The sequence below is a fragment of the Ostrinia furnacalis genome, unplaced genomic scaffold (genome assembly GCF_004193835.3).
Source record: "Ostrinia furnacalis isolate ACB-3 unplaced genomic scaffold, ASM419383v2 OfSCF7471, whole genome shotgun sequence".
NCBI classification, from domain to species: Eukaryota; Metazoa; Arthropoda; class Insecta; order Lepidoptera; family Crambidae; genus Ostrinia; species Ostrinia furnacalis.
The window spans coordinates 939,335-960,348 of NW_021137710.1; the positions used below are offsets into that span (position 1 = coordinate 939,335).

General features: G+C 42.7%; 1 protein-coding gene across 1 annotated transcript in view; it reads left to right on the forward strand.

Moving 5' to 3' along the window:
- The window catches only part of LOC114364842 (vacuolar protein sorting 13B), a 96,733-nt gene that overhangs the window by 56,259 nt on the left and 19,460 nt on the right, over window positions 1-21,014 (forward strand). The window contains exons 50-63 of the mRNA XM_028321166.1: window positions 954-1,092; window positions 4,824-4,947; window positions 5,370-5,479; window positions 6,815-6,999; window positions 10,890-11,036; window positions 11,992-12,196; window positions 13,044-13,252; window positions 14,927-15,003; window positions 15,231-15,418; window positions 17,728-17,843; window positions 18,493-18,581; window positions 19,443-19,573; window positions 20,042-20,199; window positions 20,844-20,969. Coding sequence (XP_028176967.1) covers window positions 954-1,092; window positions 4,824-4,947; window positions 5,370-5,479; window positions 6,815-6,999; window positions 10,890-11,036; window positions 11,992-12,196; window positions 13,044-13,252; window positions 14,927-15,003; window positions 15,231-15,418; window positions 17,728-17,843; window positions 18,493-18,581; window positions 19,443-19,573; window positions 20,042-20,199; window positions 20,844-20,969 — 2,004 coding nt within the window. The remainder of the gene's footprint in view (window positions 1-953; window positions 1,093-4,823; window positions 4,948-5,369; window positions 5,480-6,814; window positions 7,000-10,889; window positions 11,037-11,991; window positions 12,197-13,043; window positions 13,253-14,926; window positions 15,004-15,230; window positions 15,419-17,727; window positions 17,844-18,492; window positions 18,582-19,442; window positions 19,574-20,041; window positions 20,200-20,843; window positions 20,970-21,014) is intronic.

Sequence of the window (21,014 nt, forward strand, 5' to 3'; positions counted from 1 at the left end):
ACAGAAACAATCGAAGAGGTACCTTGTCTGCCGCCGCGCTGCTGGTAGGTACTCTGTAGGACGCCGCCGGCCGGTGGTTAGGGCTTCGCCCGGTGCCTTCGGTGGTTCACTTGAGTCACTGACTTCAAGCACAGTATGGTGGAGCCCTCACACACAAAACATTTCCAAAAAGTCACCAAATTTCACATTTCCGTTGGAGCACACAATAAGCGTGGCACTCGCGATGCCGGCCCAAACGCGAGAGAGCGCGTTGCATAGTTTTCGTTCGTTTGCCGTCGTGGAGCGCGGCGCTGCTGTAGTCGCGCGCGCTCGCCGTGTTAGTTTTGGCGAGACGGAGTTGGCGGCAGATTTAAATAGGTCCCGCGCAATACCGTGCTCATTGAAAGCATGTGTACCTGAACAAAAACACTATAATCACAGAATAATATTAAGTACTACGTACAGAAGTTTTACTTCCCGAAGGTATTTAAAAAAATATATGCTCAATGTCATTAACAATATGGTGTAATTTAGCCTGTCTCAAGAGTCAAGCACCATTTTGTTGACAAACGTCAGTGATCGGCACTGCGCCGAACCTATAGGGCTGACTGGTAAAATGATGTGACGTGAGGTGCCAAACTGCGGAAAATGGCGGAGGAAATACATGATTTAGCATGAATTATCATGAATAATATTAACTGCTTATTTACCTCTCAGTGTCTTGAGGCAACTTAAAAAAGTAGATTCTGTGTTTTTATTATTATTTAGGCAGTTAAATACTGCACAGTATTTAGTACACCATTTTCTTTATTTTCTTCCATCATACACAAGAATACGCGTGCGTGAGTCAATGTTCGCTCGTATGTGAGGCCTTGTCGAATAGTATCCTATAGGTGGGCCATCGTGCGTGTTTTGTTTTCGATGTAAACTCGCGGAGATGAACAGGCCTGCTATAATGTGTAATTTTGGTTCAGGAGTGGCGCCTTCAAGATGGTGAGCGGCGGGCAGCTGCCCATGGCGTACCAGGTGACGCTGCACGGGCCGGCGGTCGCGTGGCGCTACCCGCATCCGCGCGCCATCACGCGCATCGTCGCTTTCCCGCTGCCGGAGATGGTAAGACCCAGCGGAATGAGGGCTATCGTTTTTATACTTAACAGTTGGCACCCCTGGCGATTGACAGGACTTTACTCTACAGTGGCGCCATCTTGATGAGTGCAAATGCGATAGTCCTCCTACCACTTTAGCGCTCACCAGTTGGTGCCACTGTCTTCGCTACTAGCAAGTGACAGGACCTTACTCTACACTACTCTACAGTGGCGCTAACTGGTGAGCGCTAAAGCGATAGCCCTCATTACGGAAAACGCTATCCAAAGTTTCAAATATTGCGATCGCTCAAGCAAAGCAAGATGCCAGCATGAGCGACGGTGACACATAAACAGCGTTTCGGTGTAGTCCTGCAGTTTGACAAGCTAGTGAATGTGTTGTTAAATCTCTAACGGACTGTTAAGGCCATTTATCATGGCAACGGAACATTTCGCTGTCAAAACAGAATTAATTTCATCTTATTAATAAATTAGCGTAAATACTGAAAAATTTTAGGAAAATTGCTTCAAATAGAATAATATGTTATAACCTCTAACTATCGTGGATTTCTCACTGATTGACTAAGCTTGTGCTTGTGTAGCATTGCCTTTTTATTCCTGGGGAACATAATGACTCTCAATTCAATCCTTGTCCAAATCCGGATTTCATTTTAGATTAAATATCCACTATTTTCGATGCGTTTATATAAATAGTCTTATAAACAATATAAAAATGTAAACACATCAAAAACCGCAGATATTTTGACCAAAAACATATTGAAATTTGACAGTTGACGGACGGATTTGGATTAGGATTGAATATAGAAATTCAACGTATGACACATAATGGTATAATGTTCCCAAGATTATACCATTATGTAGTCATACAAAATGTTTTTACTCCAAGTGTTCCCTCAAAAAAGGGTCTTGACAGAAATACAGATGGACAACAAAGTGATTCTTTAATATATTAAAATAAATAAATAAAATATATGACGTTGAGGGTAACTGAGGGTCGTTATATCTTCGGCCATAATTAACTATCAAGTGGACGCACGTGAGGTAGTTTTCGTTAAATATATAACGCTACATACATTTATGCAAAGTGTAATTCCAATCGCAATAATTATTATAGGATGCGCAATTTTTATAGACATGTGTTGACTGTTTGAGCTGCTACAAAACTAAGCTCCGCGTTCCGTCGACTACGACGTCAAAACTGTGGAGCGCCGATAGGGAGCGCTGGCGTCCGATGTGACGTAGTTTCCGACAAGTTTCACTGGCGCCACCAAGCTACCCTTGCCAATAGATGGCGCTGTCTGTTCTGTAGATTGATTTGTAGACCGCGATATCAAAGAATTTTTTCAGTTCCTTAAATATTGCTTTGTCGTCTTTAGCTATTAATCTTTTTCAGGTTTTCAGGTTACCCAGCGGGCTATCTGGAGTTTCTGGAGATCCGTAGTTGGAATTCATGTATAATTTCATTGAATTTTTGAAAGTCCTACAATACGCAGATTGTAGTAGGACTAAGAAATTATCTTGCTAGTTATTATTACTTATTATATCTTTGTACTTATCCAGCTTTGTCCACAATCGTATAACAAAGATACAAAGTATAGCCTGACCAGGAACATAAAAACCCTCGCCATGTTGCGGAAAACTAATGGTACTAATTTCTTTTAATGGCAACAGTAACTGAAAACTTCATTGACATGTCACCTTGCATGTCAGTCTATTGCTGTCAAAGTGTAAACAAACTTTATTTTAAATGTGCGCAATTGATTTTGTGAATTAAATTGCTAAAATCTTTTTATAGTCGTGAAGGAAAAGTGGTTCACAATGTGTTAAAGTATTTGTCGAAGAGAAATACTAAGGATTCGGACAATATTTTCATTGAATAATGTTTCCGACAAAGGTTGTCAAATTGACTGACATGTTTATAGTATAGTACAGTCCACTATGAAAATTAGCTGTGGTTTGTTTCAACTACCAATTTTAAAAAAAATTGTCACTTTGTATTGAATTTTATGGAATTGGGAAAGAAGTACCGAGTTTGAAGCGTTCATGAGCAGACATTGCAGTTGAATATTCAAGTTCTGAATTTGATTATTGATGAATAATAAAATAAATCCTACTAGCTCGATTGATGGTTTCATTTAATTTATTTAAACCAGGTTACCTATAATAATATTTTTTCGTTAATTTATGAAAATATCAAATTAGCCCGTAATCCTGAATCCTGATACATAAAGTTAGCCTATTAATTTAACACAGGTACGACTGTACTCAGTGTTGCACTATCAAATGCAATTGACGCGCCTCTATGCCAGGGTTTTTATGTTCCTGGTCAGGCTATAATGAAATAATTAACATTTTAGACGTCATTTGGATTAAGATAATTGGAAATAGTAAATTTTGCCATCAGCATAACATTAGCTCAAAATGTAATTGTGATTTTAGATAGTTTTGTTTGATTTTATTTTATTTATATTCAAATAAACTTTGCATCTTTGATTAGCTGTGCCCACGATTTCGTATGCATGAAAAAATTTTGAATAATATTTCCCGTTTTTATAAAATTAAATTTATAACATTTTTCATTACTGCTCCGCCCCTATAGGTTGTAGGGTAATGTTATATGTTTTAAAAAGCATATTAGCTTATTTAGCCAACGGTACCCAGATTAAGTGCAGTCTTCGGATATTTGGAATCGTATGTTTTTAACACGCTTTTATTAGGTCGTCGTGTATGTAACTATGTAATGGAATCTTAGAATCTGAATTACACGCATTCTTGTATCATCATGAAACTTGGCAATTATGTGTAGATTAGATGACAATACAATATTATGGTATCATATCTGGAGCTGGTCTGATAATGGGACTGGAAGGTGGCCATAGGAACTCCAACGAAACGGCGGAATCGCATCGAGTTTGGGTTCATTGGATTTGTCTTTTCGAGCACTTTAATGAACAATAAAAAGAAAAAATATTAAAGAAGTTTTATTTTAGAGCCAAAAGCAACAACATTCTTCAATAATGTTTTTTCTTCGAGTAACGTCTAAGGTGGTGGTTTAGTTTCAGTCAGCTATAGAGATTATTTACAAAAAAGCCAACTATTTTTTTTAATAAAAAATTAATGTTTTTTGTTTGGTTTGGTTCATCCTTTTCAAGGGTTTACAGTCTCTAAGCTCCTACACCTCTTAAATACGTTTTATTTTAGGATGGACATTTATTTCATATACCAACAGGGTATATTAATCATTAATACCAACACAAAAAAAACTATAAATTCCATCTGAGTGGAGTGGTCTTATGTTTTTTGCCCCCTTATCTCATGTTTACGTTATCGGCTGCCATTAGAATGTAGGTACTAGAAAATATTCTTCCTCTCTTTCCTTCTTCCTTTTGATCTTTGAAGGGTATACATAGTCACAAGTATTGATGCGAGCTAGGCAGTTAAACATTCCAAATATTGTATCTTTCTCTCTTATCTTAAGTCTCTCTTGTTAGCGAAATGAAATGCTCAGTTTATTGCGGGCACAAATTGAAATGTTGAATTTTAATTTCTGTGACGGGTCTGGGTGTTTTCTATGTATAATTTATGTATGTATTTAAAAAAAAAATTTAAGTATGTTTATATCCGTTGTCTATTAGCCATAGCACAAGCTTTGCTTAGTTTGGGGCTAGTGGCGCAGTGTAAACAGTCCAAGGATATTTATTTATTTATATATTTATTTATTATTATTGCGTGCATCGCCAGGAGAGCGAGGTGGAATGCGTGCTGGAGCTGTACAGCCCGATGCTGCAGTGCTGGCACGCGCACACGTACTTCCGTCTGCCGCTGGTGGGCCCGCGGGAGATCCAGCTGTGTACCAGCGCGCCAGGTCGGTACAACAACAAACAACAACTTTTTTACTAGCTACAACAAGACATTTACGTGTAAATGTTCATGGCTGGTAGGGCCCAAAAGATAAGGAGACATGTAAAGTGCCCCATAAGGGCTACCTTTTCTTTTTTTGTATTTATTTTACTATATTTGACGTTCATAAGTGCCACTTGTGGTCTAAAGTGAATAAATATTTTTGATTTTGATTTGATTTTGACATTTACACGTAAATATCATTATAAAGGTTACAGTCAAAACTCATAATCGGTCAAAACCACTTGACTGCAAAAATCAGTCAAAAGTGGTTTTGACTGATGCCCTCGGTCAATATCGCTTTTGACTGAATTTTCCAGTCAAAAGTGCGTTAATCATAACCACTTGTGAATGCAAAACTTTATCACTATTCATTTGTTTTTACAGACACTGTGTTCGCGCAAATGTGGCGGTTCCGAGCTTGCGTCGAGAACGAACCCGTGAACCGGCCCTTTGAGTTCAACATATACAAATACATGCCCAAAAAAGACCCTTTGGTGAGTAAAATATATAAAATTAAATTTGTTAGTACCGTAAGGTGTACTGGCCAGTGATAGAAACAGAAATGAGGAGATCTGTAAGAGAAGCAAAGTAATAACCGATGTAACCTGAAGAATTACCAAACTTCTCGTTTTCTTGTACATAAACTCCTCAAATCTCTCTCTCGCCCCTTTCGAACGCAACTATTCCCACCTCTCTTTCCCACCGCTGCAACTCCTGTGTAGCTATTATCTACAGCTTGACCGCCAATACAAAACCCAACTAGTGAAGGTCAAGTTTGTCCCGGGGGAAAGTTAAACTGTCAACCGCAACGAAATTAATCAGAACATAGGAGGAATTCGTAGTTAATGTAGAAGCCAAATCTCCTAAATGTCTCTTATCTGTAAGGTTTATAATAAGTGTAGTGGCTCCATAGACGTAACATTCCTGCCAAAATTAAAAGGCCACAACTTCATTATTTAATTTTATGAATTACTAGCTTTTGCCCGCGGCTTCACCCGTGTGAAATTTAGTTTGTCGCATATTGTCATAAATTGTAGCCTATATGTTATTTCGGATTATTATAAACAATAATACTGCATAGTTTCATCAAAATCCGTTCAGTAGTTTTTGCTTGAGTGATCCGTGACTCCGTGAGTAACAAACATCCAGACATCCACGCATACTTTCGCTTTTATAATATTAGTAGGATTTATTATCTTTGCAAACCGATGCATATTCCCTATTCAGCCCAAATGTAAGGCATTTTTGATCTTAACCGCCTCATCTATTAATAAAATTATAACATATGCTGTTTGTTTTCCATCTTCTTCTTTTCGTGTCGACAATAAACCTACACAGTGTTAGCCCAAAACTCCGCCACAAGAGTGGCGTTGTCAGCAGCACTCATCAAATCCTCCTGAGTGCAGTTTCTTGGGCACTCAGGGCACGACATCAGGTTCATCGGCTGGGGAACAAATGACATTCATCATCATCATCATCATCATGTCAGCCATAGGACGTCCACTGCTGAACATAGGCCTCCCCTAATGCTTTCCACGTTGATCGATTGGTAGCGGCCTGCATCCAGCGCTTCCCTGCTACCTTTACGATGTCGTCGGTCCACCTTGTAGGTGGACGTCCCACGCTGCGCCTTCCGGTACGCGGCCTCCATTCCAGAACCTTGCTGCCCCATCGGCCGTCAGTTCTGCGCACTATGTGCCCTGCCCATTGCCACTTCAGCTTGCTAATCCGTCGGGCTATGTCAGCGACTTTAGTTCGTTTACGGATTGTCAATCGAACAAATGACATTTGTTTTCCATAAAATACATAAATAAATGTTCTCGTTTCAGCTGTCAGACTACCAACCAGAGATGGAGTATCCAGTGGGTCGCGTGCCGGTGTCCGCCGAGCAGCTGTCGTGCGCGGTGCGCGTGGACTCTTACTTCGCGCCGCGCGCGCTGCCGCGCCTGCGCGTGGCCGCGCGTCTGGCCACGCTCGAGCTGCACGCGCACAACTCGCTGCCCTTCCTCTCCAGGTAACTAGCTGTGCCAGGCCTGTTCATCTCCGCGTGGAAACATCTTCTAAAGCAGTCTTTCCCAAAGTGGGCGATAACGCCCCCTTGTGGGCGCTGCAGGCTTAAAGGGGGGCGGTAAGAGACCCAGAAAAAAATCGGGACGTTGTGTAGAGGCTTGGGAGGCGTCATTTACTAGGAGGTCTCTTAGACACCGACTGAGCACTCGACTCTCGACTACAAATGGGGGCGCTAAAAAGAATTTATTCTCAACAAAGTGGGCAGTAGACAAAATAAGTTTGGGAACCGGTGTTCTAAAGCCTGGTCCGTGAGCACGTAGAATTTTGTCCAATGACCCCAAGCTACCCATCCTTATCGCTCGCGCGTAATTATATTGCTGTCGCGACCGTGCGACGGGCGCAGTGAGTCTGCGAGCGAAACAGCAACATAATGATGCGCGAGCGATAAGGATGGGTAGCTTGGGGTCATTGGACAAAATTCTACATTCTCACAGACCAGGCTTTAGCATGAAAAACAAAACACGCGCGACCACACCTCCTGGGATATCTAAACGGCAGGACAATCACGAGCGAGCATTGACGCACGCCCGCGTATTCTTCGCCCATTTGCATTGTAAAGACATAAAGTATGTATGATGGATTACTAATGTTTGGCCAAAAACCGTTTCCCAAATTATCACATCGCAAACAACGTTTCGCAAATTTTCATTTGGCAAATTCTCATTTGGAAAAACAACTTATTGCAAACTTTTAATTCGCAAATGTCGTTTTTGGCAAATTATTGTTTAGCAAATTATTGTTTGGCAAAGTATGGTTTGCCAAATGTTTCATTTGGCAAAAATGTTCCACGATAAACTATTTACAAAATAATTTGATTGGTGCATAGAATGGAATATAAATTAGCTTGTGGTTATTATTTTGTTTAGAGGGTAGTTAATATAAAATTTGTTCTAAATTAATTTTCTTATTTCATTATTTTTATCGAAATTTCTAAAATAGAGGTGATTCTAGCGCTCGGCGGACGCTGCCGCGGCACGCTTCGCTCGCCTTCGCGCATTAAGGGTCACTGTTCTAACCTAACCTAACCTACTATTTTCTGAAATACCTACTTTTTGCAACCATACTATTTTTTGCAATCTCTTTGTTATACATAAAATTCTTGTGAAAACCATGATTATGTGCCTTATGCTTTGATTTGTGGGTAACGGTGGGTAAGTATGAGAAGTGTCAATTTGACCAAACAAATTATTTGGGATATAATATTTGGCAAAATAAAACATTTGCTATTTAAACATTTGCTAAGTAAAATTTTGCCAAATGATAATTTGACCAAATGAATTAGTTGCGAAAAGTACAGTTGCTAAAAGTTCATTTGGGAAATAAAACTTTGGCGATAAGTTGTTTGCGAAGTGAAATTTGGCGAAAAGTAATTTGGCCAAACGGTACCGATACCGGAAAAAAACGGTGGTGTATAAAATACTGTGCAGTATTTAACTCACCACCGTTAACCGACACACCGACAACAAAGTGATCCTTTAATATATTAAAATAAATAAATTAAATATAAAATATGATGATGAGGGTAACTGAGGGTCGTTATATCTTCGGCTATAATTAACTATCAAGTGGACGCACGTGAGGTAGTTTTCGTTGAAATATAAGTCTACATACATTTATGCAAAGTGTAATTCCAATCGCAAATTATTACAGGACGCGCAAGTTTTATAGACATGTGTCACGGTAATAATATCATTGTAACTTCATATAAACCGACGAAACGCGAGCTTTCCTTCAAATTTCAAATCTCGGGACGCGATCGAGATGAAAAAATTAGGGGTGTCGCGAATGTGCCGAACGGACGTCGATGGCCTAGTGTTGAAAATTACTAAGGTGATTGAATTTGACTGACCGTCATTTACGGTCAAATTTGTCAAAAACTAGTCATTAACTGTCAGAAATGGTCATTTTCGGTCAGTTTGATTTGAAATGAAAATTATATATTGTATAAAACCAGCTTTTGCCAACGATTTCGCCCGCCTGAAATTAAAGTAACAGGTCATTAAGTACTCATTATGATTAGTAGATTCAAAATTATTTTAGTTTATTTTTTTTTTAATTAAATCTACTAATCACAAAACAACACGCATTTTTATCCTGTTCCATTCACCAAGTATTTTGTTCGTCTAAATAAAAAAAAATACAATCACAAAACTAGATACAAATTCTAAGTAGACAGATGTAATTAGAATGGGTACTGTAGGTGAGCAGCCCTATCGCATTTGTCATACCGTGACGTACCGCGGGGCTGTTGACATTTATTTCAAAAATATGGCCGAGTTGGAATACTGTATAGATAGTATTACCGTGCATGTGTTGACTGTTTGAGCTGCCACAAAACTTAGCTCCGCGTTCCGTCGACTACTACGTCAAAACTGTGGAGCGCCGACAGGGAGCGCTGGCGTCCGATGTGACGTAGTTTCCGACAAGTTTCACTGGCGCCACCAAGCTACCCTTGCCAATAGATGGCGCTGTCTGTTCTGTAGGTTGATTTGTAGACCGCGATATCAAAATTTTTTTTCAGTTCCTTAAGTATTGCTTTGTCGTCTTTAGCTATTAATCTTTTTCAGGTTTTCAGGTTACCCAGCGGGCTATCTGGAGTTTCTGGAGAACCGTAGTTAGAATTTCTGTATCATAGAATTTTTGAAAGTCCTACAATACGCAGATTGTAGTAGGACTAAGAAATTGTCTTGTTTGTTATTATTACTTATTATATCTTTGTCCAGTTTATCCAGTTTTGTCCACAATCGTATAGAAAAGATACAAAGTAGGGAAATAATTAACATTTTAGACGTCATTTGGATAAAGATAATTGGAAATAGTAAATTTAGCCATCAGCATAACATTAACTCAAAATGTAATTGTGATTTTAGGTTTGATTTAATTTTATTTATATTCAAATAAACTTTGCATCTTTGACTAGCTGTGCCCGCGATTTCGTATGCATGAAAAAATTTTGAATAATATTTCCCGTTTTTATAAAATTAAAATAATTTTATGTACCCAGATTAAGTGCAGTCTTCGGATATTTGGCATCGTATGTTTTTAACACGCTTTTATTAGGTCGTCGTGTATGTAACTATGTAATGGAATCTTAGAATCTGAATTACACGCATTCTTGTATCATCATGAAACTTGGCAATTATGTGTAGATTAGATGACAATACAATATTATGATACCATAGAGCTGGTCTGATGATGGGACTGGAAGGTGGCCATAGGAACTCCAACGAAACGGCGGCATTCACACCATATTGTTGACGACATTTATGTGGTGTGATTTACACAATAAATAATACCACAATATGATGTGATCTAGCTTGTCTGTAAGTCAAGGACCATTTCGTTTACATGCGTCAGTGAACGGTACCAACGGTACTGTACCAATGCGATAAGGCTGACTGCTACAAGAAGTTACTGTGTCGCCATCTAGCACACCACACGCGTATTTTTTCTTCTTTCCATAGCGAATAATGTTTTTACAATTGATGAAGAATACGTGCGCGTACGTCACTCGCTACTAGCTCTTGAATCCCTTGTGGATTATCCCGAGGGCGGGTACGCCGTACGTGTTTTGTTTTCGTTGCCTGCTCGGGGAGATGAACAGTGGCCTAATTCACGTATTTTGACAGTCAAGATGGTCAAGATCTCGCTGACTGACAGAAGTCATCCCATTGAAAAACAGTTCTAAATCCGTACTCACAAGGGTCATTTTGACAGAACGATTACTCGATAGGATCGCAACTCAGCATATTTTGTCGTTGAAGTTTTGTTACGTGAATAAGGCTACTGGGCTGTTGCTACTCGTTCCACGGCTGAACCGTGATGTGTCCGCAGCCAGGTGACGTCGCTGGAGGGCTACTACGTGTCGCGGCCGCTGATGCGCGGCCACCGCGTGCTGACGCTGCTGGCGCGCGACGCGGCGGCGCACGCGCACTTCGGCTCGCCCGCCGGGTACACCGCGCTATTGGCCGCCGGCATCTCGTGAGTTTTTCTTTTAAAGCCTGGTCTGTGAGCACGTAGAATCCCGTCCGATGACCCCAAGCTGCCCATACTTGTCGCTCGCACGTAAATATGTTCCTGTCGCGCTCGCACACTCACTGCGGGCGCCCGTCGCACAGTCGCGACAGCAATATAATTACGCGCGAGCGATAAGGATGGGTAGCTTGGGGTCATTGGACGGGATTCTACGTGCTCACGGACCAGGCTTTATACGGGGTGCTTTTTTTTAGGTGATGAAGCAAAAAGGACCACAGAGGCTGTCAGTACTCCAGTACTTACCAATGCGTATTATAAAAGATGTAGAATAGCGTTTACTGAAGGCAGTCATCATCATCTCAGCCATAGGACGTCCACTGCTGAACATAAGCCTCCTCCAATGCTTTCCATGTTACCCGGTTGGTAGCGGCCTGCGTCCAGCGCTTTCCTGCTACCTTTATGATGTCGTCCACCCACAAGGTGGACCGACGACGTTTTGTAGGTGATCAAACAAAAAGGATCACAGAGGCTGTCGGGGTATTCCAGTACTTACCAATGCGATGTAGCATAGCGTTTAGTGTGTGCAGTAGGGTAGGTATGTTTGCCATATATTCTACAGTTCATCTTGTTGATCGCAGATAGTGACGTGTAAGCTTACACACTATCATTCACTCTGTGTACATACGTATAGAGTTAGCACTTTCAAAAAATATATGAGTGACATATCGGACTACAGAAGACGAAAGAAAGGCTGACACATAGCAAGAGTTTTAGAAAGAACAGCAGATGAAGTCGCTGTCAAAAGTTAATACGAATACATAAATCATCGCTCGATTTATTAGCATCCAAAAAGCATAAAAAATCTTATGAAACCACCTAGGCATATAGGCTACTTAAATAATTGATAGGAATACGTGAATCTGCAACATTTCTCAAGAACTACCTTAACTTTTTTCATCAGGTCCGACATTCTAGATTGTGCGACCGGGACGATGGAACAACTCGTAGACGAGTTCCGCTTCCAAGGGGCCGTATCGGTTCCGCTGGGACAGCTCGAGCGCGCGCGGTTCCGAAGCTGTGCCACTGCCGTGCATGTGTCACTACACGTGCCCCGGCTGAGAACTCTACACTCGCTGGCCACTGATTGGCGCACTGCCATGGATCAGGTACTATTTATTTTTGCAAATAGGCTTTTAAAAAGCGCTTTTACACTTCCCAATATTAACCCTACCACTGCTTCGGGACAATAAATGGGCCAGTGCTGAGAAGAAGCAGCGCAAGAAACTCAGTCAATATTGAACAAAACAAAATACTCTTACGCTACTTGCCATACTCTTGCAGATCATCATCATCATTTCAGCCATAGGCCGTCCGCTGCTGAACATAGGCCTCACCCAACGCTTTCCATGTTGATCGATTGGTAGCGGCCTGCGTCCAGCGCTTCCCTGCTACCTTTATAATGTCGTCTGTCCACCTTGTGGGTGGAAGTCTGCATTTTCCGGTACGCGGCCTCCATTTCAGAACCTTGCTGCCCCATCGGCCTATGTACAGATATTTGTCGTGCATTCCAGACGGCTGGCGCGGTATGGATACTACAATCACTATGATGCCTTGGCACGACTTATGTTACAGCTAGCTACCCAAATGTAATGTTAACTAAATGGGGCATACTGAAAACCAGCGTCGTGGCCTTCCTCACAGGGGGCCATGGCATATGCTGAGTGGGGTTCCATTGCGATGGACATCGCTGTGCGACAGGGTGGCACTGCTCAGTTTACTTTCTCTTCCATTGTATGTTTTATGTCACCTCTTGTCTTATTTGCTTTTTTATTTACAACTTTTGTCTTTTGTGATGTCCATGGCAATAAATGTTTCTTTCTTTTCTTTCTTTCTTTCTTAAATGAACGGTGGTGCTAGCCTCATAGTGGTGCGTGTGTAACGGCTGTGGAAAAAGCCGCGAGCAAAATCTAGTCATTTATAAACAATTTTTCGATGTTATTCTTTCTTTTGCAGTACGTCTGCGAGTCTGCTTCCACGGAGATGTTAGACGAGGAGACAGACAGCGTAGTTAACAATCGCGAGCTGGCGGCGGTGACGGCAGCAGCCCTGGACGGCCGCGTGGCGCTGTGGATCCACAACAGCTGCGCGGCCGCGCTGCGTTTGGGCCAGGAGGGCTCCGACGAGATTGTGCCGCTGCAACCCGGCGCACGACTGGCCTACAGGTAATTACTGACATAGCACATCACCTGGGAGTTAATCTCTGCGTTTCCGCGTCGATGGTGTCACTAGATGAGTCTTCTGGCAGCATTTACACAAATCGCGAGCTGGCGCCGGTGACGGCAGCAGCCCTGAATGGCCGCGTGGCGCTATGGATCCATAAAGGCTGTGCTGCGATTGGAGTAGGAGGGCTCCGACGAGATTATGCCGCTGCAACCCGGCGCACGACTGGCCTACAGGTGCGTATTGACACAGCACATCACCTGGGAGACGCTAGATGAGTCTTCTGGCAGCATTTACACAAATTGTGAGCTGGCGGCGGTGACGGCAGCAGCCCTGGATGACCGCGTGGCGCTATGGATCCATAAAAGCTGTGCTGCAATTGGAGTATGAGGGCTCCGACGATATTATGCCGCTGCAACCCGGCGCACGACTGGCCTACAGGTGATTACTGACATAGCACATCACCTGGGAGCTGATCACTGCTACATCCGCGTTTCCGCGTCGATGAAGTCGCTAGATGAGCCTCCTGGCAGCATTTACACAAATTGTGAGCTGGCGGCGGTGAGGCAGCAGCCCTGAATGGCCGCGTGGAGCTATGGATCCATAAAAGCTGTGCTGCGATTGGAGTAGGAGGGCTCCTACGAGATTGTGCCGCTGCAACCCTACAGATGCGTAATGACAGCACATCACCTACCAGCTTATAATAGAGACGATACATTGTTGGAGGGTTGAAAGATGGTTGGTCTTCCGGGAACAGGACCCACACCACTTCAGATCCTGGAGCTGCCTGGAGAAGCTGGAGGGTTTGTCTCAGCAGGGGGCTGATGGGGTGCAGCAACCCTGAACGGTCTCCCCCACAGATCATTGTCCAGACTCTCCAGCATTTTCTTTCTGGCCCTGTTCGTAGCGGCTGTAGAAGTATGTACAGATCATAGCTATCCCCTCCCCCATTAAGGCTATCCCCTCCCACATTAAGGTTATCCCCTCCCTCCACTAAAGCTATCCCCTCCCCTCGCTAAGGCTATCCCCTCCCCACATTAAGGCTATCCCTTCCCCCATTAAGGCTACCCCACATTAAGGCTATCCCCCTCCCCACATTAAGGCTATCCCCCTCCCCACGTTAAGGCTATCCCCCTCCCCACGTTAAGGCTATCCCCCTCCTTACATTAAGGCTATCCCCCTCCCCACATTAAGGCTATCCCCCTCCACACATTAAGGCTATCCCTCTCCCCACATTAAGGCTATCCCACTCCACACATTAAGGCTATCCCCCTCCCCACATTAAGGCTATCCCCCTCCCCACATTAAGGCTATCCCCCTCCCCACATTAAGGCTATCCCCCTCCACACATTAAGGCTATCCCTCTCCCCACATTAAGGCTATCCCACTCCACACATTATGGCTATCCCCCTCCCCACATTAAGGCTATCCCCCCCCCCCCATTAAGACTATTCCCCTCCCCACGTTAAGGCTATCCTCTCCCCATTCAGGCTATCCCCTCCCCTACTAAGACTATCCCCCTCCCTAAGTTAAGGCTATCCTCCTCCCAACATTAAGGCTATCCCTTCCCCTCACTAAGGCTACCACTGTCAGTTCATGTAGCATCACCGCACATTATTGATTAGACTTTTTAGATGTTCGAGAATTTTAAGTATCATTTAATTATTTTGATGCAGATGGCGAAGCCCGACTGCACCGAAAAGAATACGCCTAGCACTAGCTGGCCCAACGGCTGATTGGCATTGGTCTAGCAGTGAGTATATTTTTTTTTCCATATCTTTCAATCATCATTGTCCTCCATCGCCGCGGTGTTTGACAAAATTAACCGTCACAGGATTCTGACATGACTTAACCAAGACCATTATAATTTTCAGATAAATTCATTTGTGATGATCAGAGGCTTTCTGGCCCTTGCCATCTCTAAATATTTTCACCAAATGTATGCTAAATTTTATTTGACGATGCCATAATATTTCCCAGGTGTTCCATTCACGGCGGGCACGCACCGCGTTCGTTTGGAAGACGCCGAAGCGCTCGGCGGCAAGTCCAGTCCTGGTGGTGGCGTGTACGCCCACGTCAAAGTGGAGGAATGCGGCGCGAGGAGGAACATGCAGCTCGCTGGACGGCTTACCCTGGCCAATATGCTGCGGTATAGCTTGTTGTACAAGGCAAGTGGTGTGGCTACTGAATTGGGTGTCCACGGAAGACCAGCGTCGTGGCATTATCTACTGAGATGCTACGACACCGTGCTGAGTGGATACCTTTTCAGTATCATTCTAATTACCTACTCATTAAATAATGTTAAGTATTGTAAGTGTATTGTCGATGATACTGAATAAACATTTTTTCTTTCTTTCTTTCTTTCTTTCTTGAATAGTAGGGCGGGCGGTGACGAATCAATGATAAACGCTGCGGTACAGTTAACAAGAAATCAAGGTTTGTAGTGTGCTTAACTATACTTTTAGGTATACATAGCTGTGTACACCTAGCCTCAAAGCAAGTCAATTCGCCGAAGCAGCGCATACGCAGGTGGTTCCGTAATATCGTCAAGAAGAAGGAACTTGGAGTTAGATGTACGACTGACTGATGAATATGCAGCGATACAGTCAGTTGTGCAAAGTCGTTGTTTCAACCAAAGGACGCCTACTTCCGGACAAAAAGCTTTCTCCAAGGATTTCCACAACCACTACTCCTGCGCTGCCTCCACATAGACCATCCCGATTCCCGCGACCTTCACTAGATCTTGAGTCCTGGACTGACCGAGAGGGACGGGGCCTGCCTTCATCGAAACAACAAGCATGAATGGGGTCTAATTCTGAATCTAGATCTATCTACGCAATTTAACGCAATCAACAAAAGATCTCTGGAACTTCTTTTTTATCCACAACGAGGAAGCTCTTGGTCTGTATCTCACCTGATGGTAAGTGATGATCGGGCCGAAGGTGGAAGCGAGCTTCACCCGGAATCCTCAACCACGGATGAACTGGCTATCTTACCTCTAACTGCCGGAACACAACAATGCTGTTAACATTTTTGTTATGGCGACAGACTTAGGTAAGATGGCTTAACTTCAAAGCTACTGAGCACTTTATTATAACAGGAGGAATATTGATCATCTTTGTGAGAAGTCCGGACATTCTGCTAATATAAAAAAACTAGCTGACCCGGCGAACTTTGTTCCGCCTTAATGGCAATAAATAACGGGATAAAAAGTATCCTATGTCCTTCTCCTGGCTCTAAACTACCTCCCTGACAATTTTCAACTAAATCGGTTCAGCCGTTCTTGAGTTATAAGTGGAGTAACTAACACGACTTTCTTTTATATATATAGATAGAAAATATATATGTATCAAAACGCAACAATTAACCTAGAAATTAGCACGGCACTAAATAAATATATTCAAAACTGCCACGCGGTCTCGTGCTAGATGGGCGTCTTAAAGGCCACCTTCTATCAACGGGAGCGCGTGGTAAGTAACTTGCTTCTGAATGTATTGTAACTTCCTACTTTTTTATATTTTTAAACCGGCAGACAGTGGTGACTGAGTTTGTTGCGGCGCTTCTTCTCAGCACTTGCCAAATGTTTGTCTCGAAGCGCTGCTAGGGCAAAAAAAGAATGAGACATGTATAGGTTCCTTAAGAGCATTTAACGATTTGCAAGAACTAATTTAATTAGTCTAAACAAATAAAGAAAATTTTGATTTTGAATATTATAGCCTGACCAGGAACATAAAAACCCTGGCATAGAGGCGCGTCAATTGCATTTGATAGTGCAACACTGAGTACAGTCGTACCTGTGTTAAATTAATAGGCTAACTTTATGTATCAGGATTCAGGATTACGGGCTAATTTATAATATTTTCATGAATTAACGAAAAAATATTATTATTGGTAACCTGGTTTAAATAAATTAAATGAAAACATCAATCGAGCTAGTATGATTTATTTTATTATTCATCAATAATCAAATTCAGAACTTGAATATTCAACTGCAATGTCTGCTCATGAACGCTTCAAACTCGGTACTTCTTTCCAATTCCATAAAATTCAACACTTAGAAAGTGACAAAAAACTTTAAAATAGGTAGTTGAAACAAACCACAGCTAATTTTCATAGCGGACTGTACTATGCGATAAACATGTCAGTCAATTTGACACCCTTGTCGGAAAAATTATTCAATGAAAATATTGTCCGAACCCTTAGTATTTCTCTTCGACAAATACTTAAACACATTGTGAACCACTTTTCTTTCACGACTATAAAAAGATTTTAGCAATTTAATTCACAAAATCAATTGCGCACATTTAAAATAAAGTTTGTTAACACTTTGACAGCAATAGACTGACATGCAAGGTGACATGTCAATGAAGTTTTCAGTTACTGTTGCCATTAAAAGAAATTAGTACCATTAGTTTTCCGCAACATGGCGAGGGTTTTTATGTTCCTGGTCAGGCTATAACTTTGTCTCGTAACACAGGTGAGGGCCCGCTGCCCCGAAGAAGTGCACTGGGGCACGGTGTGCTCGGGCGAGCTTGAGCCCGAGAGCGTCGGCCGCAGCGTCATCGCCGGCGCCGACTGCGAGATGGCGCTCAAGTAAGTCTGGTGACGTCTGCTGGTTTACACTTGTGGGTGGTGGAGGCCTGGTCGGTGTTGATTGATGTCTATTGTTTAACTGAATATCCTCAACATCATAATTAATAGTGAGATGGTGATCAGTTTTAACTTTCTGTTAAAACATAATGACAGGTTTGGCTTTTCATAAAGTTTTGATTAGAGTTGGCCATGTGGTTTCGGCAAAGTAGATACAGTGTGTAGTAGGTGAGTAAAATAAGTGGGATAGGACCACTCGAGCGTGGAGAGTTTTGTACAAATCATCCCTTTTTCCACTGGTAAATTAGATCGTCCTCCCCCTAGTCCAGATGATGATGATTATTTAATTTATCACATATAATTTCTTCTCGTGCTACTGGGGAATGGGTGGGGAATTCGGTGAAGAGGAAGAAATGTTAATGTATATCATTATCATTATCACCATATAGTTAGTGATGTGACAGAACAGTTATCAATCCAGGCCTCCATTCAATCTTCTGAATCGACCATGATGAATGACATTTGAATTGAATATGTATCCATCTTGCACCAATATATTCTATGATGCAAAACCTTTACTGAACATTTGCAACATTGTATTTGGATATGTGGGTCGTTACTCTGTGGTTTACCGTTATGTTTTATACCACAGGATCAAGTTTACTACCCATGATATTGGATGGTCAGGGGACATACCCCTGAAGGAGTGCCCTAAAGAAAATGTTCCCTGGTTAGTCAAAGGTGAGTGGATTCTTGTAAATGTAACATTTTAATGAGTAGTCTTTTAAAATCATAAATAAATCTTGAAATAAAAAAACAGTCGTTATACTTAGCAAGGGTTTTACAGGGTGCGCGGTGCGGAGAGTTTCGTAATGTAATCTCTTCGGAGATTTCAGTCACTGTACAATATTTTGTGTTAATGTAAGGTTGCCCTTCAGGGCTGCTCTTATTCGTTTTAATTTATTTATTTCCATGTCCAACGTCGCCAATTATGAAATAATACAGCATTCCGCTAATCCATCATTTTTTATTACTATACAATGTGTTTCTATGGAGACGTGACAGTATCCATGAGTGCACACGCACACTAGGTACAATAATGACGCTCGGATTACTCGGTTCAAACTCGCGCGCTTCTCTCGACCAAAATGTGGTAGGACGTGTCTTCGTGGATGAAACGATGTACAGGGTGTCCCAGAATGGGTGAATCAAACTGATAGGGGAGGTAGCTCTACTAATGTACTATCCCAAAAAAATATGAAAAAAATGTTTGAGCTCGGTTTTTTTTTTAAATAAAGTGCCCTAAACTCGAAATCTAGTCATTATTTTTAAAAGTTTGTTTACAGATGAACGAAGCGATCATGTACAATTAATATTAGTAAGAAAAAAGTACAAATAAACTCCAAACGCAGCAATTATAGCCAGATACTTAGGCAAAGCTAATTTATTTTCACTTTTTCAAAAACATTTTTTTTGTTTCCTTATGCGCTTTATTTTTTTTTTTCATATTTTTAGGGACAGTACATTAGTAGAGCTACCTCCCCTATCAGTTTGATTCATCCATTCTGGGACACCCTGTATAATAACTCTGGTGTTTCCCAGTGCCGAGCCAGGGCGAAGTCCCGTACGTGTCGGTATGGTGCCGCGTGGTGCGCGCGCGCAGCGATGGCCGTATCCTAGCCACCATCTGGCCGCTGTACGTGCTGCATTCGCATCTGACGCTCGACACTGATGTAAGTAGCTCACTGCTGAAAATGCGTTTTTTGTTTGTAATAAGAGTTATATCAGCGCAAAAGATGACCAAAGTAGTCTTGTCTTAGATCTGAGACAAAGCAGTTGACAGAGGTTGCACAGATCTGAGACAAAGCATAGAGCGTTCTAAGTTGTGAAAATGAGCTAGTGATGATTGATTTTTACGAGAAATGTACTTTAAAGTCTCCCAAGAAGAAGATTCTTCTGCAATATTATATTTTGATGGTAGCACCTACGTCTATAAAATAATGTAATATCGCTAATCATATCTATATTACCCTAAAAATTAAAAATAAAAAGAGATACCAAATATGCATCTCTTTCTTCTGACGAATAAGACAGTATCTTAAGTTCAATATGATTTCGATATTTTCTTCACTTCTGTAATAATGTATATTTCAATCCAAATCAAGTGCATCTGCGGTTCATTTTAGTATCTAATTCACCAGGTCCTGATAGTGACAGAAGCAACAGTGTCGTACCAAGACATCGCCGACGAGACGAACTCGGCGCCGCTGGTGCAGACGGCGCCGGGGCGCGGCGCTAGCACGCACCTCGTTGCGCCCGGCACCACGGCCGCGCGCCACGAGCTGTCCTTCCAGTACAGGTCGGTACACTAGCGACCTGATAGTGACAGAAGCCACAGTGTCGTACCAAGACAGCGGACGAGACGAACTCGGCGCCGCTGGTGCAGACGGCGCCGGGGCGCGGCGCTAGCACGCACCTCGTCGCGCCCGGCACCACGGCCGCGCGCCACGAGCTGTCCTTCCAGTACAGGTCGGTACACTAGCGACCTGATAGTGACAGAAGCCACAGTGTCGTACCAAGACATAGCGGACGAGACGAACTCGGCGCCGCTGGTGCAGACGGCGCCGGGGCGCGGCGCTAGCACGCACCTCGTTGCGCCTGGCACCACGGCCGCGCGCCACGAGCTGTCCTTCCAGTACAGGTCGGTACACTAGCGACCTGATAGTGACAGATGCAACAGTATCGTACCAAGACATCGCCGACGAGACGAACTCGGCGCCGCTGGTGTAGACGGCGCCGAGTGCGTCACCGCCGGTGACGTGAAGAATCTACGTGCTATAGGCTGGCAAGTAAATAGAAAGTCTTCTGAATGATCTTCTCATGGGTGTGGCTAGTAGCAGATTTGCAACAGCTTTACATTCGACTATCGAGAGATGATTGATCATGGTCCTTCGAGCCGGATTATTTCATTTGCTTCATTTGTTTTATATTCTTTTGTTCTAGAAACATCGACTGCCCAGTGACTCGCGAAGCAGTCCCGATGCACTATGGCGTGACAGACGCGTCGGTGTTCGACAAACGCGCGCCCGTCACCACCATCGATGAGGTTACGGATGAAATACTGCAATGGTAAGAATGATCAATCTTCCACGTCCTTGCATGTTGACCAATATT